Consider the following 24415-nt stretch of genomic DNA (forward strand, 5'->3'; position numbering starts at 1 on the left):
TGATTGAATCAAGAGTACTTTTTCTTGTCGATGTTTTTAAGAGTCTGGACTCTAGGTAGATCCAATGTGTTTTTTTTTTCCAGTGAATGTGGCTATATCTCAAATCTCTGACACATGCGAAAGTTTTTTCCTTTTGCAAAATTTAGTCCCAGTATTTAATGCGTAATAAAAATACCGTAGAAATGTAAGTATGGTTATATTATGTGGAAAAAAATTAAAAATATTTGCCTCTTACGTTTATCCTGGCGGGTTCCGATTCACGGTATAACAGCTGAGTCACATGATTTTGTTGGAAGAAGGACTATTTCATTATAAAATTATTTTTTTATGGAGAAGGCAGAACACTTAAACGACTCGAATGTCCCTACAAAAAAGCGCCAGTATGGGCTAGGTTTGTAAGAAAGTTATGGCATTTTAATATAAATACTCAATGTATAAAGTAAAGCGTAAGGTTAATGATGACAGAGTGAAAAGTTGGAATAGTCACACTCTGTAATTTTCTCTCTTCATTTTGAAGGTCCGAAAATTGCATTTTATTTCTAGTACGGCAACATCATGATAACACTCTCAAATCCACACGTGTTTCGACAGGATGCATTGCATTATTGTAATAAATAATATCGCATGCCTTTCCGTAATCGAACCTGTCAATAGACCGCGCAGTTCCTCTCGAAAATAAGAGATCCTCCTCATATTGACTGCCCTTAAAGTCGCGAATTTAGCCATTTGGTAATGTTTCTATATTGTTTTAAAAGTAACAAGGAAACGGATGAAAAGAAGGTTAACGAATCAAATGTGGAAAGTCGGGAAAATTAGAGATGCGTTTCCTTCCATTGATTTGATCCTTTACACCGTTGGTAAAAAATTGTCAGGAAATAGCACAAGGAAGGACAGTAAAAAAGAACGTGGAGGAAAATGAAATGTATATAATCATGAATTAAAAAATACGTTACGAGTGGTTCAGCTCATTCTTCAGTCAATATATAGAGGGATAGATAGGGCGTTTTTGGTCCCCACCCATAAATTTCCTCCACAATTCGTTTTTTTGCCCATTGAAGATCTGTATTTTACGGAGTGCATCATAATTGGTCATTTCATGTCACTTTATGGATCTAATACTGGCTTGAACATGGGTCTGAGTGCCGCTTTTGGGGGAAAATGCGGATTTTGCAGGTTTGGAGTCAAATGCCGATAGATCCACATTTTTTGCCAAAAGGTTTAGACCAATGTTTAGGCCAGTATTAGACCCAAAAAGAGATTGCAAATGACCAAATCATGATGGATTCCGTAAAATATAGACCTTCAATGAGCCAAAAATGGTAGAGTTGTGGAAATTCATCTAATATGGGCCCGAAAAAGGCCCTTATCGATACCCTTTCTTTTGCACAATAATCAGATTTTGTTTCTTGAACTTATCTAGGTAGAATTTTACGAATATTCGTCTCAAAACCACGAAATGGGATCCGCTAATTTCAAACCACCATATTCTTCCTCTTCTGGTAATTTTGGTCGTTTGCAGTCTCAAAATGTTCGTGGAACACTTTTCTACACTTTGATATTACTAATTTAATTTTGAGTTTTTGTGAAGTAAGGACGCTAAGGTCCTTTTTTTCGTGAACAGCCACTAATTATTTGGGGGGAAAAAAATCAAAACCGCCCTTTAAGCACTTTTTCTCGTTAGATAATGCCATTTTCTTAAGATCGCAATGATGCGCACCTTTTCCCCGCCATATTTTCGGATGAATATGATAATCCAGCGTAGATCCTGTTCAGAAATCTGAAAAAGATATATCTAGGAGCGTATTTTTCACTTTCCGCTTGCATCACATAGATTTAAAATCACATAATTACTGTCACGAACAGTCGAAGAGAAGCTCAAATACGGACCGAGTGTAACGCGTTGCATATCCAACCGCGTGCAGGCGAAACTACACGACACGAGTTTTTTTCTCGAGAGCCGATTAGCGAGGTACTCATGCCTTCGGCAGGATAATAGGAACTAGACATACGGAAGAAAATAAATAATAAAAACGAAAACCAACGTCGTTTAAGAGCGCGGGGCAACGGAAGTTCAAGAACCCTGTTCCATTTCTTTAACGAGGTTCGGATGCTAAATCCGAGTCTATAATTGATTGAAATACCGAATTCCCAAGTCGGGGAACTGGCTAGCACCTATTCAACGGATAACAAGAATGACTGCCAGACATATATGATGTATGGATACTTCCTAAGAAATATTCCTACTCTGAAGTTGTTTGGTAAAGCAATCGGCAGGAGCGGCTTTTACGAAATGTAATTTTCTAAATACACCTCCGCATGACTGCTCCATCGAGCAATTTTTCATTTCTTGTTATAAATACGTCTCTCTATTGCAATTTAGATGTCGATATTGCATAGTTACACTGACAAATTCATTTGTGTAGGAAGTGGATTGAAATGCAAATGCAGTTCTGTAAAATTAATGATAACACTACTGAATGCAAGTATTGAATATGGAGCCACTCAAGATTAACTTAACCCCTCATTGCATTTCATCGGAATTTCAAAGGAATTTTTTCCCAGTGCCCATGGACACAATATATATTCCAATGCAGGGTGACAATCGGAACTCAGAAAACATGATTTTCCAGGAGAGCAAAAAAAAACTGACTAAATTTCTCTTTATTGTCAGTAGAAGGGTAATATTTCTTAAGTATAGCAAGAATAAGATGCTTTTTCAGACTCCATCAGAATTTTGAATATTTTCTCGAACTGTTAGGAAATATGGCAGAAATGCCGAGATTTGCGTTTTCGGCACTTAGAATTGACACTTCATCACGAGATACGCATTTTTGCAATCAGGGCCAGATTTAAGGGGTGACCACATGGGCCACAGCCCATGGCGGCAAATTTAGAGGGCGGCAAATGTTGCAATTTTTTCAAATGTAGGTATAAAAAATGGATGTAAAAATGGATTCAGATAAAAAAATTACAAACGCGAAAAGGCGACAAAATCTCTCATTTCCTGAGAGTTAAAGTATAGTAATTTCTAATTTCGTTCGTCTTTTGGTGATACAAAAGACAGCGCCTTTCATTATTATAGTTGAGAGAGAAACTAAACACGCAATTTGGCCTGGAGCGGCGCGGCGCAGAGAGCAATGATGATGAGGACTTGAGATGAAAAAGAGAGGCCTTCGGTGCGCCGGTCAGCATGAAACATATATTAGCGCCTACAAAACTCCATGAATACTTCACGCATTGCGTCAAGCGTAGTGCGGACAGCAGCGGTTGGCGAGAAACTCATAGTGCCTACAAGACTGTAGGGATACTTCACGCATTGCTCTAAATACAGTGCGGTTTGCGCGATGGCGGAAATTAAAATTATTAAACCACATTTAGGTCTATTCTTTTACAATTTTTTCGTTCATTTCTTATAAATGGAGGACCTTGTCCACACAGAGATAGGTTTACGGAACTTAACTTGTCCGTGCACTTTTGCTAGCGTTGACAGGGCTTTCACAAAAAATGTGCTCAACACGAGTAAATGCGTCTTACGCACCCCTCCTCCTCCGGCATGTTCACTTGGTGGTTTGTATCGATGTTTCAAAACGAATGAGCAGGGGGTGGCAAAATACAGGCGGCCCATGGGCGGCAAGTAGGTAAAGCCCGCCCTGTTTGCAATTAGTGTTTTAAACTTGTTGTTGGCGGATTTTGATCATTTAAAGACTGAACAAGTTGGTTTTTGCAATCGCTAGCGATAGCAATATTCGTCATGGGAACTTTTGCTTCTGGGATATGAAAATGTTAAGGTACAGTTCGTTTGTAGTATCTTCAGAATTGAAGGGGCTATGTAATTTTGTGTCGACATCTCTTTTTTAACATTTTTAATTTTTTTTCTTTGCATACAAGAAAACTGTTATTTACCAATTATTTATTTTCGTTGGATTATGTATGGTTTTCGGAAGTTAACGCATTTAACTTTCAGTTTCGTTTTTTCGGCGTAAAGTATGATATTTTTACTCTACGCATATGCCCGAATACGCATCATAAGTGACCTATGTGCTTCCTAAATTGCCATTTTTTTCATTCAAATAGATGTAACTGAAATGTTAGATGTGTACTACCTATACTACTTTCATGTCATTGCTTTATTTATTTATTTATATATCTATTTATTTATCTATCTACTTTTTGCGTAGGTATAAATTGTTATTTTTTGCTGAATTTTGGAGAAAATATTGCTTTAAGAACGTGGAATGTAAATTAATTTTATTGAAAAAAGAAAATACCATCATTAATTTGGGCGAACAGAGAAAATATACATCAATATTTGGGTCAACATCTCCCTGATTATATAAAGGATGAATATATTAGTATTTCTGTATCAAAAAACTTAGCTTTTGTCTTCAGAGATACAATGATTCTAGTCCCAGTCAATTTGTTTTATTGAAAAAACAAAAAAACAAAAAAAAAAATAAAAAAAAAACAACTGAAATGTTAGACATACTATTTTCATGTCTTTCTATTTGTATCAATAGGTACTTTTTGCTTAACTTACGAACGTTGAATGCAAATTAACTTTATTGAAAAAAGAAAATAACGTCATTAATTTGGGGGAACATGTGGCTGATTATATGAAGGAGGTATATTCCAGTATTTTTGTTTAACATATTAATTCACGAGAAAATGTTCGTATATTTATCATCTAGTATTAATTATTTTTTGATGATTAGTCTAAAACATTCAATACAACCATTAAAAAGTAACACCCATCGTCGGGTATCGAACTCCCGATCGCCCATTGCCCGCACCTAATCAAAGACATGAGGCAGTTTAGTCAATTAGGCTATGACGGATCGGCGAGTAGGAGAGTAAAAATAGCATACAAAAGACTCGGGCAATGGGCGGGACTTATCACAAGAGACCTCGACGCTTTGTTGCTGAGAGAAATGAGGTAAGCGCATTGCTGTAGGAGCCATGGTTCGCACTGTTTTCATGTCTCCCAGGGTTCATCTCAACATGCATTTGTCATCGCGGCAGTAAGCTGAGGCGATATTTGTTTATCCATGAATTAAATCAATCATTCGACCTCTGATTTTGACTTCTTTGTCCGTAACGAGTCCTCCAGAACAATTTTCCACCTTGTACGATGGTTATTATTTCTTTACTTCCATTTTTCAAATTTGAGGTGGGATAATGGCGGCTTCTCAAGAGCACCGAGGTAGGCGATCTTTTGCACCAACGAACAGAAAACTGATGGCGAAAAATAACCAATCAGAACCTCCCAAAAAAAAGAATTTGCCCAAAATCGGAACTTCGTGGTTCTGCGCAGATTTACCAGTCAGACACGACATCTCAAGGTGGAAAAAAACTCGCTGAAAGCGAATTTTAGATCTCAACACAACTTGACGTAGAGACATGATTGGCTAAAAAATACAACGGTTTTTGATACATCGGAAAATCAACCAAAAATCGAAGACTGGGCGAAACGCTCAAGGTCGCAGAGGTATAGGGAATCCCATAGCGATAGCAACGGAACGATTGTAATATCATGGGGAACTCCGTTCCCATGACAAAAAAGAGTTTCACGCTTACAATTCCTTATCAGAAGCTTTAGTTTGATCTCATACGCTGGATCGGGCGCCATCCAATTCCCTCCCCCGATTCCCTCCCGAAACCGATTCCCTCCCCCGATTCCCTCCCAAGACCGACTCCCTCATGCGGCCGGAACCGATTTCCGATTCCCTCCCGGCTTTGAAGTAAATTGAAAATATGTGGCAACGTCGCAACAATTGATCAAGTAGTAAGACGCAATAATCAAGATCCAAAATAAACTCACCATTCCCAGATACACCTGATACCGCACTAGGTCGCGTAGAAGAGGAGTAGAAATTCAGATAACGCTCTCTGTACACCCGTTTAAGGTACTTCATAGAAATTCGCCAAATGTTTTCTTGTGATAATTTTATTTTTTTGGTCTTATTTTTTTTGACGCGACGGACTCTGTACACCCGTTTAAGGTACTTCATAGAAATTCGCCAAATGTTTTCTTGTGATAATTTTATTTTTTTGGTCTTATTTTTTTTGACGCGACGGACTCTGTACACCCGTTTAAGGTACTTCAAACTTCTACCACCTACTCTTCTACTCTTACGAGAAATGACGCTGTATCAGGTGTATCTGGGAATGGTGAGTTTATTTTGGATCTTGATTATTTCGTCTTACTACTTGATCAATTGTTGCGACGTTGCCACATATTTTCAATTTACTTCAAAGCCGGGAGGGAATCGGAAATCGGTTCCGGCCGCATGAGGGAATCGGTCTTGGGAGGGAATCGGGGGAGGGAATCGGTTTCGGGAGGGAATCGGGGGAGGGAATTGGATGGCGCCCGCTGGATCAAGCATTGTATGATTGAAAAATGACATTTAATATACTCGTACGTATTTCTGTAATTAGCGTCTTGGACCTGTTCTTGATCATTAAGATCAAAAGTAGAGCTCATTCATCTTAAAACTCGTTTAGAAGCTTTAGTTGATCCAGTGCGATAGATGAAGCAGTGTATGAGTCGATTGGCTCTAATACAACTGACCGTCGTGATTAACCGTCAGTTCATGATTGTATTGGCCCAGGCGCTTCGCGCCGCGAGTAATAGATACCTATGAAGAAATGATTCTGAAGGGCCTTCGAGTGATAAGCATCTAGCAACTTTTCAAAACCTTCGAATTCCTGAAAAAAAACCCAGAACAGCTGTTCAGCTGATGCATGCTGTTGGCTGGAAACGCTAAGGAGCGCGCGTTGTGCGTAAGGCGCGCCGGATCAAATGAAGGGGCCAGAACGAGTTACGCATTTCTGCACTTTCACCATCGATGTACTTACCATTCCTGTAATGAAGTTGTTGCATGTGTGAGGAATTTGCGATTTGATTGTTGATTCTTACGTAAAAGTTTGCGAGAGACACGATGGTGCCACTGGTTTTCTCTGAAATCAACTCCCAAGCTCAAAAAAAGCTCTCAAGTTGAGGCCAAAATGGAGGGGATATCCCACGCTATCCTGAGAGTCGACCTCTACATCAAGACAAATTCTCCATGCAAATATAGGGAGCAAATACATTGACAGGGCTGACACTTTATTTGGGGACTCCAAAACTGAAAACACGGTATCACTGCTAATGTATTTGCTCTCTATCTTTGCATGGAGAGTTTGTCTTGATGTAAAAGTGGACTCTCAGTATAGCGTGGGATATCCCCTTCATTTTGGCCTCAAGTTGAGAGCTTTTTTTGAGCTTGGGAGTTGATTTCAGAGAAAACCAGTGGCACCATCGTGTTTCTCGCGAACTCTTACATAAGAATCAACGGTCAAATCGCAAATTCCTCACACATGCAACATCTTCGTTGTCAAACAGACAGAAGTAAAGTGTAACGCTATAATAAATTAAGATTCTATTGATGAATTACCTCCACCTGTGACAGGATGAGGATTTCTTGCTAACTTTCCAACAAAGATATGCCTGGCTTTGGCCAAAATTTCGAATTTCTTCGCGAGTGGTATACTTTCCGCGCGGGGCTCATTTTCCTCCGCTGGATCCATATCTTTTTCTTCTTGTGACCAAAGTTCTTCCAACTGCTCTAACTCAACTGATGATCCTGAACTGCAACTGCGTTGTCTTGCGAAAGAATTCATACCTGAAGAAACATTCAAAAGAATAGCTCTTCAGATCTCCTCTACTTAATGACGTCCATAGTTTGGTGGTCAGCTCAACAACCTTCATTAAGAAGATCTGCTTCATAATTAATGTTATGTAATGTTACAGTAACTTCTTCAGTACTACAGTAATTTTTTCAGTACTGTCTTTCATATTTCAGTAATGACACGTCTATAGAAAAAAAAAGTTCAGGGAAGAAATACGAATAATCGGACCACATTTTGCAATAAGGAGCCACTATTTCTGACTCATTTTAGAAACAACATAATATATGCCATTGGTTTCCATATGCAGAAAGGTGCTTTTATGGAGGAGCCAGAGATATTGGTTCCTTATTGCAAAATGTAATCCAATTAAAGACAGTAAGACCTGGGCCTGGGTCATTTATCAAGAATGGAAAAACGTCTCATGAACATTCAGATGTTGCCAAGTTTCCTCCGATAAAAAATTAAATTTGAGGAAAGCTCTGAATATTTGTCTTTGAGTTTTCCTTATACCTCAGATCAAAATGCGAGTGGAGCCCTCTGAGAAATTGCAAGAAAACTACTTTCATGATTCCCAAAAAATGTGTATTTTATCAAAGAAAATCTGGCAACATCTGGAAGCTCGTATGGCGTTCTTCCAAAGCATGGCGGAGTGAAGGAATGGAACGTGTCGGGAGTTGTCGCTATCAAATGTGGAGGGAGGGGGGAGAGAAAAGACCACGAACGGCACTCAAATCCTGGCTCGATCAAAACGCCTTCGAACACACGCTACCTATACTACTGTAGTGTCGCGAGAGTGGCATTCTCTTAAATTGAAGGCGGTTTCCTCAGATTTGGGAAGTATATAACTTCTGAAACCACTGCTGTTTTCAAGGCGCAATGAAACCACTTGTTGTAAGTCACTTGTATCCTACTTTGTTCTTCCTAAATTTTTGTTTTCTCTCTTTTCATTTCCTACTTTTCTCCACGAAATGATACGAGTGAATTTGGGGGTGATGGGGGGGGTGCTGAATGATTACAATACGCAGAAGAGAGCGAATTTCAATTATTTGTACTGGTGCGTATCCGTTCTATTCATGCTAAGGATTCTGACTTCGATTTTGATAGCTTACATATTTTTCAAGACATTAATGATAATTTTGCACACATTTTTAGCAAATGTTGACTTATAACTTCTTCAAATTTTAACTTATTTTTAAAATGAAAAGGAATAATTACGATAAAAGAAGCAGTTTCATGTTTTTTTTGCCATTTTAACGATTGAAATAAATCAAGTCGTGTATCTGCCTTAATTTATCAAAAATTGTCATTAATACACGAGGAACATTTTATTTTGGCTGTTGCCAGCCCTAATTACAATTAGACGGTGTGAGTCTGCAATCAGGTGTCTCTTTTGCGGTGTTTGGAAATCTCCGCTCTTAATAACTTTTTTAGAAGAACACCGATCGACATTATTCCTTGAAGTTTTTGCAAAATTTTCTTCACACAAAGAAGAAAAAACACGACAGTTTTCAAGAATTTCCGTCTATTAGTTTTCCATCAAAAAATAAAGTATGATAGGAAATCTGCAACGTCACAAACCAAGATACGTTATTGCGGACTCATATCGTCGAATTGGATTATTTTTTTCAGGATTTTATTTTTTTTTTAAATAGCGAAAAACTTAAAATTTTGACAAGGTGGAAAAATGGTGCTGTATCCACACCATTTCGCGGGGAAAACAAAGCCGAGAAGTTCCAAAAATTATAATTAGAGTCAACATTAAATTTTCAGCTCTACTGCGTACCAGTACGAAACTTAAAACTTTGATTGCACACAAAAAGATTTAATAAAGTATATCGATACCTCATGCTCATTTAGATGTCACGACCGTAATCAAATTCAGGGGGAAAAACTTCACAAAAAATTCATCCAAAAAACTGCGGACTTGTTTTTGAGCTGATATAGGGAATCAAATTTGCACCGTCTCCAAACTTTGACACGCGCAACGCAAAGGCAAGGCGGTAAAACACGCCGCGGGAAAGCTTCTCCATACAATGGTATCACTACTTAATTTGCGATTGGTTTCAGAGGTATCGCGGCCGATTTAATCAATGAAAATGAAATGAACTTGGCTGTCTGCCTCTATGAACATGATCGCTGAAATTAACAAGATTGACAGGTACGAGATGAGTGCAATTTCGTTTGATCCTGGATTCACGAGAGCTTTGGAATCCTCGCCGCTCGCATTCCATGCCTGAAAGCAGGACCTGTTTACAGCGAGACATCGATTTATGTCGGTGTCTGTTTCCCGCAGGGAGTTTACTGTTCATGGACACTCGCAAGTGTGCCCGTAAAGTGATCCGCAGGACTGAAGCTTGACTTTGGATTGTGCGTCGCCTCTGAGCTGCACGCTATCCCCCCGAGCTTTCGGCTCTACAACCCTCCGACTAATGTCCGAGTTTCTATAGTAACCGCCGTTAACTGCCATTGTTCCGAAGCTGCGTGTTTTGTCTAATTCCGAGAACTTGTCTCGTGCCCATGAAAGTTACGATTTGTTGCGTTACTCATTCTTGCGGCATGACACCTTTTCGACATGCAGTCGACCCTCTTCTTTCCCAAGTGTAAGGAAAATCGATGCTCGCGCTGGCTATTGGTGAAATACATTGGAGATGTACAATAATAACAAATTATCCAGCGGGTAGCAAGGCTAGTTTTTACATAAAACACCAAAGCGTTTCGGCTGAAAACTCAGCCTTCTTAGGTTAGATAAAGACAGTGAAACATCTAAAAACGTGGTACTTGGCTGTTGTTAGGGTAACAACATTTTTCTCGCTTTGGAAGGTACAGCCAAGTGCTACGTTTTTAGATTTTTACAATTTTTTGCTATTTCTATCCAACTGAGGAAGGCTGAGTCTTCAGTCGAAACGTTTTGGTGTTATTTATGTAAAAAATAGCCTTGTTGCCCGCTGTTCAATTTTTTATTGTTGTACATCTAGAAAGAAGGAATGAACTAAGAATGATTAGCTGTAAAGCTCCTTATTACGTAGGTATTGAAGGAGGCATTAAAGGCATGTGCACAGTGAGCTTGAAGCAAAAAAAAAAAAAAAAAAAAAAAAAATGCGACAAAAATGTACCCAAAAACGGTTTGCAGGGGGGTGAGTCTAAGGTACTTGTGGACTCAAAATCGCGAAAAATCCAAATCTTGGCTGATCCTAATTTCGAAATATCCCAATTCGAAATTTTCATAGTAAATGCAAGGTTTCTACCGATTTTGATCTGCTTTTTTTATTTATTTGTCCATTGAATCGGTGTTGATCGGTTCGCGTTTTTATTTTTCGTTCGATTCATGTCGATCGAATACATACCCTCTCGTTACACGCAGACTACCTATCATACTCTTTTTTTTAAACTGAGCAACTCGCTCTCTGCTGCGCCTGCAGCAATTGCTGTTACAAATATATTGTAGCTCTTTGCATACTCAACTCTCTGAAAGCGTTTAATGTGCGAGAAGAATTCTCCTTCAATTGCGCCTGCAGCAATTGCTGTTACGAATATGTTGTGCGTGCTGATTTTAACTCATTACATACTCGACTTTCTGAAGGCGTTTTATGTGCGCAAGTAGCAAAATCTGCCGGAGAACAAACGAAGTAGGGATTGAGCAATTCATTCAATCTCACTTCTGTTGTTCTCCAACAGGGCGCTCTACTATCGTACATAAAACGCCTTCAGAGAGTCATGTATGTAATGAGCGGAAATCATTACGCACAACATATTTGTAACAGCAATTGCTGCAGGCACAGCAGAAGGCGAGTTGCTCAGTTTAAAAAAAAAAAAAAGATTATGATAGGTAGTCTGTGTGTAACGAGAGGGTATGTATTCGATCGACATGAATCGAACGAAAAATAAAAATGCGAATCGATCAACGCCGATTCAATGGACAAATAAATAAAAAAGCGGATCAAAATCAGTGGAAAACTTGCTTTTACTATGAAAACTTCGAAATTAGAATCAGCCTAGATTTGGATTTTTCGCGATTTTGAGTCCACACGTACCATAGACTCACCCCGTGCAAACCGTTTTTGGGTACATTTTTGCCCCCCCCCCCCTTTTTCTTTGCTTGAAGACCACTGTGTATAATGTGATTGGAAAAACTTATACATAATATACTTCAATTTTTTTCAATTCTTATATTTTTGCAAAAAGTGAGTGGTCATCATCGAATTAGTGACAGTGGATCTACAGTAACTTGTGGAATTTCGGGATGAGGATTCAAATCATAAAGAAAGAAAAAGTTCGCTGCTATTGGTTCGGTCAGATTGAATTTGGCGAGAAAACGCTCAATATACCAGACTCCTCGCACTTCCCATTTCGCTCTGTAAACATATATTATACCGTAATTTGGCTTATAATTATGTTAGGATAAAATATTTCAGCAATAGCTGGGTTTTCATGAATCTTACGGATAGGCTGCAGTTTTTTTTTCTTTTCTTTTTTTGAATATTGCTGCTTTAAAATGGTGAGTGTTGTTTCAAATTTAAAATGTATTTTATTATACAGAGAGTTTACCTTGTAATCATGTGTAGTTATCACATAGATATGTTACGAGATGGGGGTTGAAAGTTCGTATCTGCACGATATTAATCGATTTAAAAAATATATTTTAAATACACGTCTGTACATTATTCGATCGTGTGAATTTTGCAAAACGGAACCAGAGATCATTCAAACTGTGTCTCGGACATAAAAATTCGATCTATAAGGAAGATTTTAGCGTGACGCATCATTGTTCAGTTTTAGGTTAAAATAGCTGGTAATGAGAATAGCAGCCTCTGTTCACTGAAGAAGTAAAATAAACCTGAATGTCTTATCTGGTAGGTATTCATAAATTTTTGTGAAGGTAACCAGGAGGCCATTATTTGTAAGCAAGGAAACTTACCCTTTCTTAATAACCCCTTTACTTGATGTGAAGTTCAATCTCCTTCTTCCTGGCTGTTTGTAAATAAAAAACAATATCCTGTGAAAACCTGCAGAAAAATAAAATACAATATGATTAGTTTATGCTGATATAAAAACGTTTCCTCGATCTCTATTTTCGTTATCTTGTTAGATTCTGAGTGTTAAGTTCCGAGCATTACGCTATACCCGTGTAGAGAATATAAGTCTTTAATTAATACATAAATAAATAAATAAATAGTCATTTTACCTGCCCTGTAGAAAGGCTCGATATTTTCGTATTCGACTAAGGTGTCTCCTTTATGGATGTCATTCTTTGGGATATTCCCAACTGCCCAATGTCGCCACATCATCTCACAAGATTTCTCCCGCGTTGGGACATCAGGTCCTGCGTTGAAAAGAGAAAATGCCGATGACCATTTGAAGAAGCATCTACTTCATGAAAAAGTCAAATTATATTATTAAAAATATTGGAAAATTAGTGACTTTAAACTCGGTTGAAGGTAAGTTCATGAAGAAATTTTAAGTCAGCATAACAAAGCATTCACATTCAGTACAGTGCACGGTGAAGATAGGACACACGGAGAGGAGTGGACGGTCCATTCTAGGTGGCGGTAGCCACCCCGCCCAAATTCTAAAAAACTCCCCCTGAAAGTTGACGATTTTGCCCTGTCGTGCCGACATAGGTAGTTTCAAAACTTGGTTCACTGTTCTTGATTCCTGGAACCGAATTCGGTTTAGAGGAACCAAGCCAGACTTTAAGGGAAAAAATGCGTCAAGCAAGAAGGAAAATTCCAATTTAAAGCAGTTTGGGTATGCTTCATTGAGTGAATTTCGATCCAAGAACGTCAGGCAGAGGTTCTCTCAGGCCTCAACAGCCGTGTGTATTATACCTTTTATGCATTAGTTTTCCCCTTGCAAACACTAGTATGCGAAAATTGGAAGGAAATAAAATCAGGAAGAAAATTCAAAGTTCCTTCATCATCGACTATTTTCAGAAGTAGCCGACGATGTGTAACTGAATATTCATACGTACCAAACATGAGAAGAGTATAAAAAGCACCACTCTGCGTAGGCCACTTGACTAACGTTGGTTTTTCTGCGATTTGATCTGCCGTCATGTTGTTCCCAAAATGTATTCTCTCCTTGCCATATTCAACCTAAACACGAAGGAAGAAGAGGGAACAATAAATAAAAATAAAAAAGTAATAGATCAATATTAGGTTAGGAATAGGTGTGAAACATCACAAACTTTCAATGACAGTCGAAGTTGAGTGAATTTACATGACTGCTCTCTGCATTTGAGAATGAAAATTGAAAACTCTTGGTAGCCTTGTCGAGTTACGAAAAAAAAAGTTCTGATTTAAGGTACTTTGAAGTACTGTGTTATTGGGGAAAAAATTAGAATAAATAAGAGAGCTTTTTAAAATGAGGAAATGAACGATTCCTCTCGTGTTCAACTAGGTGACATGTTTCGTAAGTTAAAGCCGTACATGCCGGCTGGCAGGAAAGCTCATGAATTTCACAAGTGTAATCCTTGCATTCTAAAACATAGTAAAATATATCTTACCTCACATTTGTATATTGGTGTGTTATTAACGATCTGTGGCACTATTTCATTTTCTCTAAAAATTGCATCAAAAGGTGATATATTTTTAGGTCTTGACCTCGTCTTTCCGTGCCTTGTGGTTGTTAAAATTTCTGTGCTTCCAATAACTTCAGTGGTTTTTGAAATTTTGGTGCTTTCCGTGTTTTTACTTATTCGCGGACGCCTCGTGTTCCTTGTGCTTTTCTTGATTTTTGGTGTTGGTGTTTTTTTTGTTTTTGTGATTTTCGTGCTTTTGGCTTTTGTGCTTTTGGTTTTTGTGCTTCTCGTGCTTTTGGGTTTTTTGCTTTTCGTGCTTTTAGTTTTTGTGCTTTTCGTGCGTCTTGTTTTCTTTGTGCTTTCTGTGCCTTTCGTGCTTTCCATCTCCATACTTTCCGGGCTATCCGTTCTTTCCATGTTTTCCTTGTTTTTCCTGCTTCTCACTTTCCTCGGGGGAAAACCGAGCAAATGCAACGAATGTGCCATAGATACCACGGACACCGAATACGTCTGCAAAACCATGGATAGCAATACGGGGACGGAAGCCATGATAATGAATCCTTACAAAAAAAAAATTACTTGTTAAAAAAACTTAGCCACCTATGTCTGAAACAAAAGCGGGAAAATGTGCAGAATTCAAGTGTGCTTCTGTCATTGCTTTCTTATGACTAAGCCATCAAAGAAGAGTAAAAGTTGTTAATAGCATGGAATAAGAAAGTAGCAAGGAAAGAACCTTACCTTTTAACAGAAATAATGTTGAAATTCGTTGTGGTTTTTTTTTATACTTAAAAATAATACACATAACTTACCTACTTGTGCTTTTTTAGCATCTTTGGTGGCCGAATCGTGTAGTTTTTGGATCGTAGAATATCACCGAAAAACATTAAGGATATGAATCAAACCTTGACTAAATATTTGAGGAGGTCAAGGTCAATTTCAGGGGGATCAAGCTTCAAACACGAGGATCTGTATCTGTATCCATTGCACTGACAAAAATAATTTCATAGCTTAAAACCAAACGCTGAATTTTTAGGACCAAATGAGCGCATTCAAATATAGATATCACGCCGTGACGTTTCTTTTAAGGAACGAAGAAACAAACACTATTCCGTTTGAAAAGAGAGGAGAGGAACGGAAGGTAATCATAAACTTACGCAATGTCAAAATAATCATGTTCCTGGTGGAATAATTATGAAAGAATAAAACACAGGCATCTCATTATTGATGCCTCTGTGTACGTAAATGAAACGGATCAAAACTTCGATTATTCAAGTCTACATCCATTCTGACACCAGTGGCTATTCCAGTAAGTTGACAACACTGTTCATACTCCATTTAAATCCATTGAATATATCGAGTCTAGGTGAGACAGACTGCCTCTTCTAGAATTGATTGTTCAACATACATTTAAATGGAGGAAAAGCAGTGTTGCAAGCTTGCAAGAATCGCCATTGCCTGACACTCGGATTCATACAACGTCTTCCACCAATAAATGAATGACAGAGATTTTTATGCGAGTGGATAAAAATGTCGGAATATTAACTGAAACTAAATTTTGTTTACAGGCTTTGATCATTATATTTTCATGGACACCACGGCTTAATGAAGAAAACGAGTTTGTTAGACAAACTTCGCTATGATTTTTGGATAAATAGAGTTCCTGGAGAATGCAAATTAGTATCTTCAGTATCGGACAGCAATTCATCAGGACGCTCTTGGCAAGGTTTCAATGAGAGGGGCCAACGGAAAATGGGAAAAATTAGAGGTTGGATTTTAAGCTCACCTCGAAGCGTATAATTCTATTGTTCAGCAAAAGTGCAATACCCTGTTGCGGTCGGAAATGACCGATTAACAGTTCGTCTAGTTGCTGTATCTTGCTGGCGAATGCACTCTAATTTTAATGCACGGGTGTTCCATTCGTAGAATTCTGTCTCTGAGAGGTAAATCTTTATTCTCACCTCGTACATCATGTCGTTATTTATTCCTCCACCCTCCTCATCCTTCCACTCCTTCATTCTTGCATAAAGTGTCCCTTGACAATTCATCTTGCTAATCGGAAAACTACAATCCTGTCGGAATTCTAATTGACCACACGTACGTCAGATTACACAGTGTACGTTTTGTGGGGTATGTGTATGTGTCCCCGGTGAGATGAAACTCATGTTGAGTGTCAAAGTGTCACTTCTTTCCTGGCATGACACGTCCGACAAGCGATTTTGTTTCACGTGCGTGAGAAATGATCGCTCGAAAACTGCAACCAGCGTTGAATTTTCATCAATTTTTCCCTTTCACGAAGACTAATATATTGCTGAATCTTAAAAACGATTACTGTGAAAAATAAACAATCGGATAATAACGTATATTGTCCTGTAAAGTTTGCGAGTGACTGATATGCACGAACTCTGAAATGCCTTTTTTTCAGGGGAAAAAATACACTCCAGGCTCATAAATCTTCAACGAGATGATTTTCTACCGGTGAAAGTTGTACGCTTGCCAACTTGGTTTATGGAGCTACTATGGAAATAGAGGGAAATTACTTATTGGAAAAGTCAAAACGTAGAAATTAAATTTACTCTTTAAAGGTTTAATTATCGGTTAAATGTTTCAAATGTAAAGTAAAGGAAGCCATTACACATTTTTTTTGCAATAAGGCCAAGGAACACCAAAAAAAAAGAAGAAAGAAAAAATTCAGGAGCGAAATGCTTTCGTCGAATAGTGCCTAGTTTGATGGCTGCAGTCTGAGAAATTGCATCAGCTGAAATTGAAGGGGCTTTTAGTGGCATTGTGAATACGTATATCCGAGCTAGCTAGCTACATAGGTACATGAAAACCTGCCTGAGTTTTAAATTTTTATCAGTTTTTATGTGAGATGCCATCTTTAGCGAAGCGGGTGGCTTACGAAAAAAAGAAGAAGAAAATTGTATTTCTTTCGCTGAAATTTTAAATACCTACTCTCCACCATTTTATTGTGATGTTTAAAAATTAAACTGTAATAATTTTATCAGGTCTTACTATTTATGACGCACACTCATGTCTCATACTTATACTATCAAACCCACACAGTTTCACCGACTATTTGTAAACCTCATGAATGAGGAATCAGTGCCGAGGGTACAAGGTAACAATAAGAGAAGGCTTGACCGTTACCAGCTGCCACGCTAGGTAAAAACGCCGTATGAACCGTCGAATGTTGCCAAATTTCTCTCTCTGACACATCCATTTGTGAGAAAAGCTATGAACTCTTTTCTCTAATATTATCAGGAGCGTTAGAATAAATTGAACTGATTAAACCTGAATCAGTCTAACTACATCTGGCGATGCAGCCCAAGTTCCCATCGTGTTTACTTTTTTACCAAAAAGCAATATTCTCACTTGAAATGTTGTGACTATATTCTCATAATATCTGAGATATATTCAGAGAAACTTTCAATGCGTTATGTTGTTTAGTTCTCTGCGGGCTGGTTTTGAAACTTATAGACAAAGTGATAGACGAAGAGGGTAAATAAAAATGGAAGCGATTCTGGAGGTGGGAGTGTATGGTTGCAATGGACAAAGGAGGTAAGTAATAGACTAACTTACGGCAACCCACTGGAGATCCTTTAGTTACTATATTATCATTGTCCCCTTAGTATATGATAGCTACTCGTTCCAACCAATAGGATTGTTCTATTTTCCTTTTGTCCTCTAGGTACATCGCTCTGTCAATCAGTTTCAATATAATCAGCCCCCTTGTGTTAAAAAAACGAAACACGAGAAGAAGCTAGGCAACTTGAAATGCAGTTAAGATGTTTCTTAGTAAAATACATTGAAAAATTCCAGGAAAATATTTGGATCGCATTTAGCAAAAAGGAACCAGCTCGTCTACAACGTTTTTAAAATCTTACTACCTCTTCTTTTCTTATCTTATCTTATCTTTTCTTTTACTATAGTAAAAAAAAATAAGGCCTTTTTTGTGTGTACGTCCGTGTCATTTCGCATTCTCATTGGTCTTTCATTAACCAATCAGAAAACGTCATTGAAAATCCCCGGGAAATTTGAAGGTATTCTTCCGTAAATCATTCGATATTAATGATAGGTAGACACGGATAAAAATAGGATGTATTTCTTCTAATTAACCAGGATAAAATGGAGGAATATTACCTATACAGGATAGTCCTGGAAAAACGGGATGTACCTCTATTAATAAACTGGGATGAAGGGAAGGATATCGATCTTTATGTATCGCTCTTCGATATATCGTTTGATTAAAAGGAATATTGACTGGGATAAAAGGTGATTTCTTCTCATTAACCAGTATAAAAGGTAGTAATATTACCTATACAGGATAGTCTTGGAAATAACGGGATGTACCTTTATTAATAAACCGGGATAACAGGAAGGATATCGATCTTTGTGTATCGATCTTCGATACATCATTTGTTCTAAAGCAGTATTGACTGGGATAAAACGGGATTTCTTCATAATAACCGGGATAAAAGAGAGGAATTTTACCTATACAGGATAGTCATGGATAAAACGGGATGTAACTATGTTAAGAAACCGGGATAACAGGAAGGATATCGATCTTCGATACATCGTTTGTTCTAAAGCAGTATTGACTGGGATAAAACGGGATTTCTTCATAGTGACCGGGATAATATGCAGTAATTTTACCTATACAGGATAGTCATGAATAAAACGGGATGTAACTATGTCGAGAAACCGGGATAACAGGAAGGATATCGATCTTCGATACATCGTTTGTTCTAAAGCAGTTTTGACTGGGATAAAACGGGATTTCTTCATAATAACCGGGATAAAAGGGAGGAATTTTACCTATACAGGATAGTCATGGATAAAACGGGATGTAACAATGTTAAGAAACCGGGATAACAGGTCGGGCTACTCCGATTTTATCCCGGTCGTGATTTAGGGATTTTATCGTCAAAAAATGGGAAAATTGAGGAGAGGAACGGGTCCGCGGTTGCTAAGCAACCGCAGCATTATCAGTTTGATGTGTTTGATGTGTTTTATCGATATTCGATATATCGTTTCATTTAAAGGAGTATTGACTGGTGTAAAAGGTGATTTCTTCTCATTAACCAGTATAAAAGGTAGGAATATTACCTCTACAGGATAGTCTTGGAACAAACGGGATGTACCTACATAAAGAAACCGGGATAACAGGAAGGATATCGATCTTTGTGTATCGATCTTCGATACATCGTTTCTTCTAAAGCAGTATTGACTGGGATACAACGGGATTATCCATGACTATCCTGTTTAGGTAAAATTGTCATTGCGATTATCGATACATGCGATTGTCAGTTTGATGTGTTTGATTTGTTTGATTGTGTTTCATGGTGTGTTTGTTGTGTTTGATTGTGTTTCATGATGTGTTTGATGTGTTTGCTGTTTTTCATGATGTGTTTGCTGTGTTTGATGTGTTTGATTGTGTTTCATGATGTGTTTGACGTGTTTGATGTGTTTTATGTGTTTCATGATGTGCTTGCTGTGTTTCATGATGTGTTTGATGTGTTTGATGTGTTTGATTGTGTTTCATGATGTGTTGGATGTGTTTGCTGTGTTTCATGATGCATTTGATGTGTTTTTTGTGACACTAAACACACAACAAACACAAAAAACACATCAAACTGATAATCGCATGTATCGATAATCACAATACGGCGAGGCTGCCCGTTCCTCTCCCCAATTTTCCCATTTTTTGACGATAAAATCCCTAAATCACGACCGGGATAAAATCGGAGAAGCCCGACCTGTTAACCCGGTTTCTTAACATTGTTACATCCCGTTTTATCCATGACTATCCTGTATAGGTAAAATTCCTCCCTTTTATCCCGGTTATTATGAAGAAATCCCGTTTTATCCCAGTCAAAACTGCTTTAGAACAAACGATGTATCGAAGATCGATATCCTTCCTGTTATCCCGGTTTCTCGACATAGTTACATCCCGTTTTATCCATGACTATCCTGTATAGGTAAAATTCCTCCCTTTTATCCCGGTTATTATGAAGAAATCCCGTTTATCCCAGTCAATACTGCTTTAGAACAAACGATATATCGAAGAGCGATACACGAAGATCGATATCCTTCCCTTCATCCCGGTTTATTAATAAAGGTACATCCCATTATTTCCAAGACTATCCTGTATAGGTAATATTACTACCTTTTATACTGGTTAATGAGAAGAAATCACCTTTTATCCCAATCAATACTCCTTTAAATCAAACGATATATCGAAGAGCGATACACGAAGATCGATATCCTTCCCTTCATCCCAGTTTATTAATAGAGGTACATCCCGTTTTTCCAGGACTATCCTGTATAGGTAATATCCCTCCATTTTATCCTGGTTAATTAGAAGAAATACATCCCATTTTTATCCGTGTCTACCTATCATTAATATCGAATGATTTACGGAAGAATACACTTAAATTTCCCGGGGATTTTCAATGACGTTTTCTGATTGGTTAATGAAAGACCAATGAGAATGCGGAATGACACGGACGTACACACAAAAAAGGCCATCATGTTTACTTTCCATCCATCATGTTTTATCCCATATAAACCGTTTCAAACAGATTATTCACCTTATCTTAAAATTCCAAACTTAATTGAAGTAAGTTTGTAGCTAAATTGATGATGATGTTTTGAATGAATAAGTATCTAACAGAACTTCAGCAGTATTAATAAAAATTACAAGAATAATGGGAATTAAAAAAAATTGTGTGATATTTTCATCATGAATTGACAGAATCCACGAGGGGGTTGGGCCGCGGAGCGGCCAGGGGGCGGAGCCCTCTAGTTTTTTTATCTTACTATAGTAAAAAAAAATAAGGCCTTTTTTGTGTGTACGTCCGTGTCATTTCGCATTCTCATTGGTCTTTCATTAACCAATCAGAAAACGTCATTGAAAATCCCCGGGAAATTTAAATGTATTCTTCCGTAAAGGAATTATTGATAGGTAGACAGGTATAAAAATGGGATGTATTTCTTCTAATAACCAGGATAAAAGGGAGGATTATTACCTATACAGGATAGTCCTAGAAAAACGGGATGTACCTATATTAATAAACCGGGATAACAGGAAGGATATCGATCATTGTGTATCGATATTCGATACATCGTTTGTTCTAAAGCAGTATTGACTGGGATAAAACGGGATTTCTTCATAATAACCGGGATAAAAGGGAGGAATTTTACATCCTATACGTGAGAGTCATGGATGAACGGGATGTACCTATATTAATAAACCGGGATAACAGGAAGGATATCGATCTTTGTGTATCGATCTTCGATACATCGTTTGTTCTAAAGCAGTATTGACTGGGATAAAACGGGATTTCTTCATAATAACCGGGATAAAAGGGAGGAATTTTACCTATACAGGATAGTCATGGATGAACGGGATGTACCTATATTAATAAACCGGGATAACAGGAAGGATATCGATCTTTGTGTATCGATCTTCGATACATCGTTTGTTCTAAAGCAGTATTGACTGGGATAAAACGGGATTTCTTCATAATAACCGGGATAAAAGGGAGTAATTTTACCTCCTATACAGGATAGTCATGGATGAACGGGATGTACCTATATTAATAAACCGGGATAACAGGAAGGATATCGATCATTGTGTATCGATATTCGATACATCGTTTGTTCTAAAGCAGTATTGACTGGGATAAAACGGGATTTCTTCATAATAACCGGGATAAAAGGGAGGAATTTTACCTATGTTCATATAACTTGGTGCGTACTTGCAGGGTTTGTGTGAAAATGGAGGTATGACCTAATAATAAAGAAGCGATGAGATGTTTTAATGGCGAGATGAGCTTGGCCCAACTTATTGAGTGGGACATTGGTCAAATCGGGACGAAGGTCTAAATTTGCGCACCTTTCTGCCGTGATGGCGAAGAGAGCCATAAGCGCATTTCTGCATGAGCCATGATTAGCACATGATTTTATTTGTCTTGAGGTTCATCCCAGCCTGCACTTATCACTCTCTTCGCTATCACTGCAGTGTTGTCTCATGAGAGTAATAGAGACTTCCAACTTGTGAGACAAAAGTATTTCATGGTTTCCAGTGAGTCCTAAACGATACCTGCCCTCTCCATGTTTTCCAGAACGACTTTTCTTCTCATAATAATGACACTGTGACAGGTATGTCATTTCATGTGAGGAAGTGAGAACAGAAATTTCGTTGCTGGAGGGAGGAAGATCTCAGTTGATTTAGATCATTAATTTTGGGTAGGGTCTGTCGATCTGAATGATATACTAACAAAATTTAAGTACTTACATTTATTTTGGAGGCTGCATTAGAAGAGAGACTGGAAAAATAGACCAACATCGTCTCTGGCTGAAACAACGACGAGGTAACGGCTAGCGCAACCAGGCATAACGGACGGCGGAATTGTAGGTTAGGTCGTGAGTTTTGGAGGGAAACTACGAAGCACGCTGTCCTACTTACCCGAAAAGTTCCGGAAGAAGCCGAATCGTATGATCGTATGGTTACGGCGCGGCTCGCGTTTTCAAATAAATTAAACCATATTTTAAAGATAAAACTTTCTTCAAGCACGAGCAGATCATCCGAAAACGCGAAAATCTAAAGAAAGGCACCCACACAGGCTAATTTTTTCTTGACAAAGAAATTTTCTTTAATTAAAATTAATATTTTTTTTTTCATCTAAAGAAACATCAATGAGACCAATTTTTTTCTAAATTTAAATAAAATACTTCATTTCAGTTACACTCAATTTCTTTGACTCAAAAATATGTTTCACTGAGGAAAAAAAATCTTCGTCGAGAATAGGATAAGATCGAAAGAGTTGATACGTCGCTGCCAAAGGTCGCTGCATTACAGGAAGATTGACTCGGACTGCCCGTATCGGTGCATAAACAGTGCCCCTTCAAGGGCCTTTGCGGCAACATTATATACAATCGGTCCTTCTTCCAATGTCCACGGCTAGAATAAGAAAATCTACGTTCGACAGCGAGTAACTTTTTATGGACGCGTGCTGTGACACTTGGAAACGTTTACGTAATAAAGTTCTTACACATTACTGAAATGTTAATTTATAATATTATTTGGAAACATATTTAATAAACATTGTTACAATTTTAAATTAAAATATGTTTTTGAAAAATTATTGTATTATATTTCTGCAGTGTTTTTTATGAATATGATAATAACATTACTTATTCACGTTTTAATAATATTGCGTTAAATATTATCGTAACATTATCATGAAATATTACTCAAGTATGTTGCGTTGCAAGGTTTTTGTAATGTTTCTTGTAATTATTTTTAAAACATTGTCAGAAAATGTTATAAGACAACGTTGCAAATACATTATCAACACATTGCTGAAAAATATTACTGTGAAATGTTGCGTGAAACATTTCCATGAAACATTGCCAAAACGTCAACATTGCCGGCTTGCCGGGCGGGAAGTACTTAGCAGCTATTGTTTTCCTAAAAATTTTATGTCTGACCGGAAATTTTTTAAGAAATTTGAAGTGGTGTGAAGTTCGATTAGTTACCTTTAATATGCATTGCTCTATTCTAAAGGAGAAAATAAATGAAAGTGAAAGTGCTGTGTTCAAAGTATCATGAATAGCATCATTGGTGTTTTTCTTCAGGTTTTATTTTTGATGAAGGATCAGTTGAATTTGGTGAGTCATATCTATTATATTTTCCTTTTGCATGCTATTTTGCCACAGGAAACTGTCAATAAATTAAATAAAATTACCTAATGCCCTTGTAATTGAATCAATTCTGCATTTTTTTCCCTTCGGTTTGTTGGCTCCATGAGTCTGAAGGATGTAGGTACGAATTTATTCTGAGAAATAAGCCTGAAACGGGTGGTGTATATCACCCTGTTAAATTTCACCATAAAGTATTGCAGCTAACAGGCCTCGTTCCGACACTAAAGCTGCAGTAATATTAAGAAAAAGAAGATAAGGAAGGAGCAAATGGAACTTTTCGGCTCTGAAGTGATGTAAGCTTCAATTGATAATCAATGCATGAATAAATCGTCACCTTTCGGCCAAAGTATCACAAGATCCATGTGATGTTCACAAATTTCCGCCGCCATTTGATTTTTTTACAGAGAAATTGTTCGACAAAGCTGTCCAAAAATTTCACTAAATTTTCTTAGTGCTGCTGATAAAAATCAGTGAAATGTTCAAACAGATTCAACGATTTCTCTATAAAAAAATTAAATGGCA

At 37.7% G+C, this 24415-nt stretch overlaps 2 protein-coding genes across 7 annotated transcripts in view; both read right to left on the reverse strand.

Moving 5' to 3' along the window:
• The window catches only part of LOC109039185 (inactive ubiquitin carboxyl-terminal hydrolase MINDY-4B), a 43227-nt gene extending 32891 nt beyond the window's left edge, over positions 1–10336 (reverse strand). Inside the window, exons 1-2 of the mRNA XM_019054570.2 lie at positions 9511–10336; positions 7434–7661 (exon numbers count right to left, since the gene is read on the reverse strand). Of these exons, the coding sequence (XP_018910115.2) occupies positions 7434–7659 (226 nt within the window). The 5' untranslated portion in view covers positions 7660–7661; positions 9511–10336. The remainder of the gene's footprint in view (positions 1–7433; positions 7662–9510) is intronic.
• Positions 10337–11814: 1478 nt separating this feature from the next.
• Positions 11815–15458, reverse strand: LOC109039182 (uncharacterized). 6 transcript variants are annotated; one of them, XM_072300740.1, is made up of 6 exons: positions 15340–15373; positions 14171–14745; positions 13637–13760; positions 12851–12988; positions 12584–12671; positions 11815–12020 (listed from the first exon to the last, which is right to left on the reverse strand). In XM_072300740.1, exons 1-6 carry the CDS (start codon positions 15356–15358, stop codon positions 11861–11863), a joined length of 1104 nt encoding a protein of 367 aa, XP_072156841.1. In that variant the 5' UTR covers positions 15359–15373; the 3' UTR covers positions 11815–11860. The 6 variants fall into 6 exon arrangements, with proteins under 6 accessions (XP_072156841.1, XP_018910110.2, XP_072156844.1 ...); XM_019054565.2 differs by lacking the exon at positions 15340–15373 and adding an exon at positions 14999–15329 and having other exon boundaries at positions 14171–14695; XM_072300743.1 differs by lacking the exon at positions 15340–15373 and adding an exon at positions 14999–15329.
• Between the last annotated feature and the right edge of the window lie 8957 nt (positions 15459–24415).

Source organism: Bemisia tabaci, chromosome 5 (assembly GCF_918797505.1).
Source record: "Bemisia tabaci chromosome 5, PGI_BMITA_v3".
NCBI classification, from domain to species: Eukaryota; Metazoa; Arthropoda; class Insecta; order Hemiptera; family Aleyrodidae; genus Bemisia; species Bemisia tabaci.

What these genes read in the sequence shown, in the direction of transcription:
- LOC109039182 (XM_072300740.1), bottom strand. An exon ending in TTATACTCTTCTCATGTTTG is followed by an intron (nt 12,989 to 13,636) that starts GTACGTATGAAT and finishes TTTTCAACGCAG; the next exon opens with GACCTGATGTCCCAACGCGG. An exon ending in AAAGGGGTTATTAAGAAAGG is followed by an intron (nt 12,021 to 12,583) that starts GTAAGTTTCCTT and finishes ATATGTTTACAG; the next exon opens with AGCGAAATGGGAAGTGCGAG.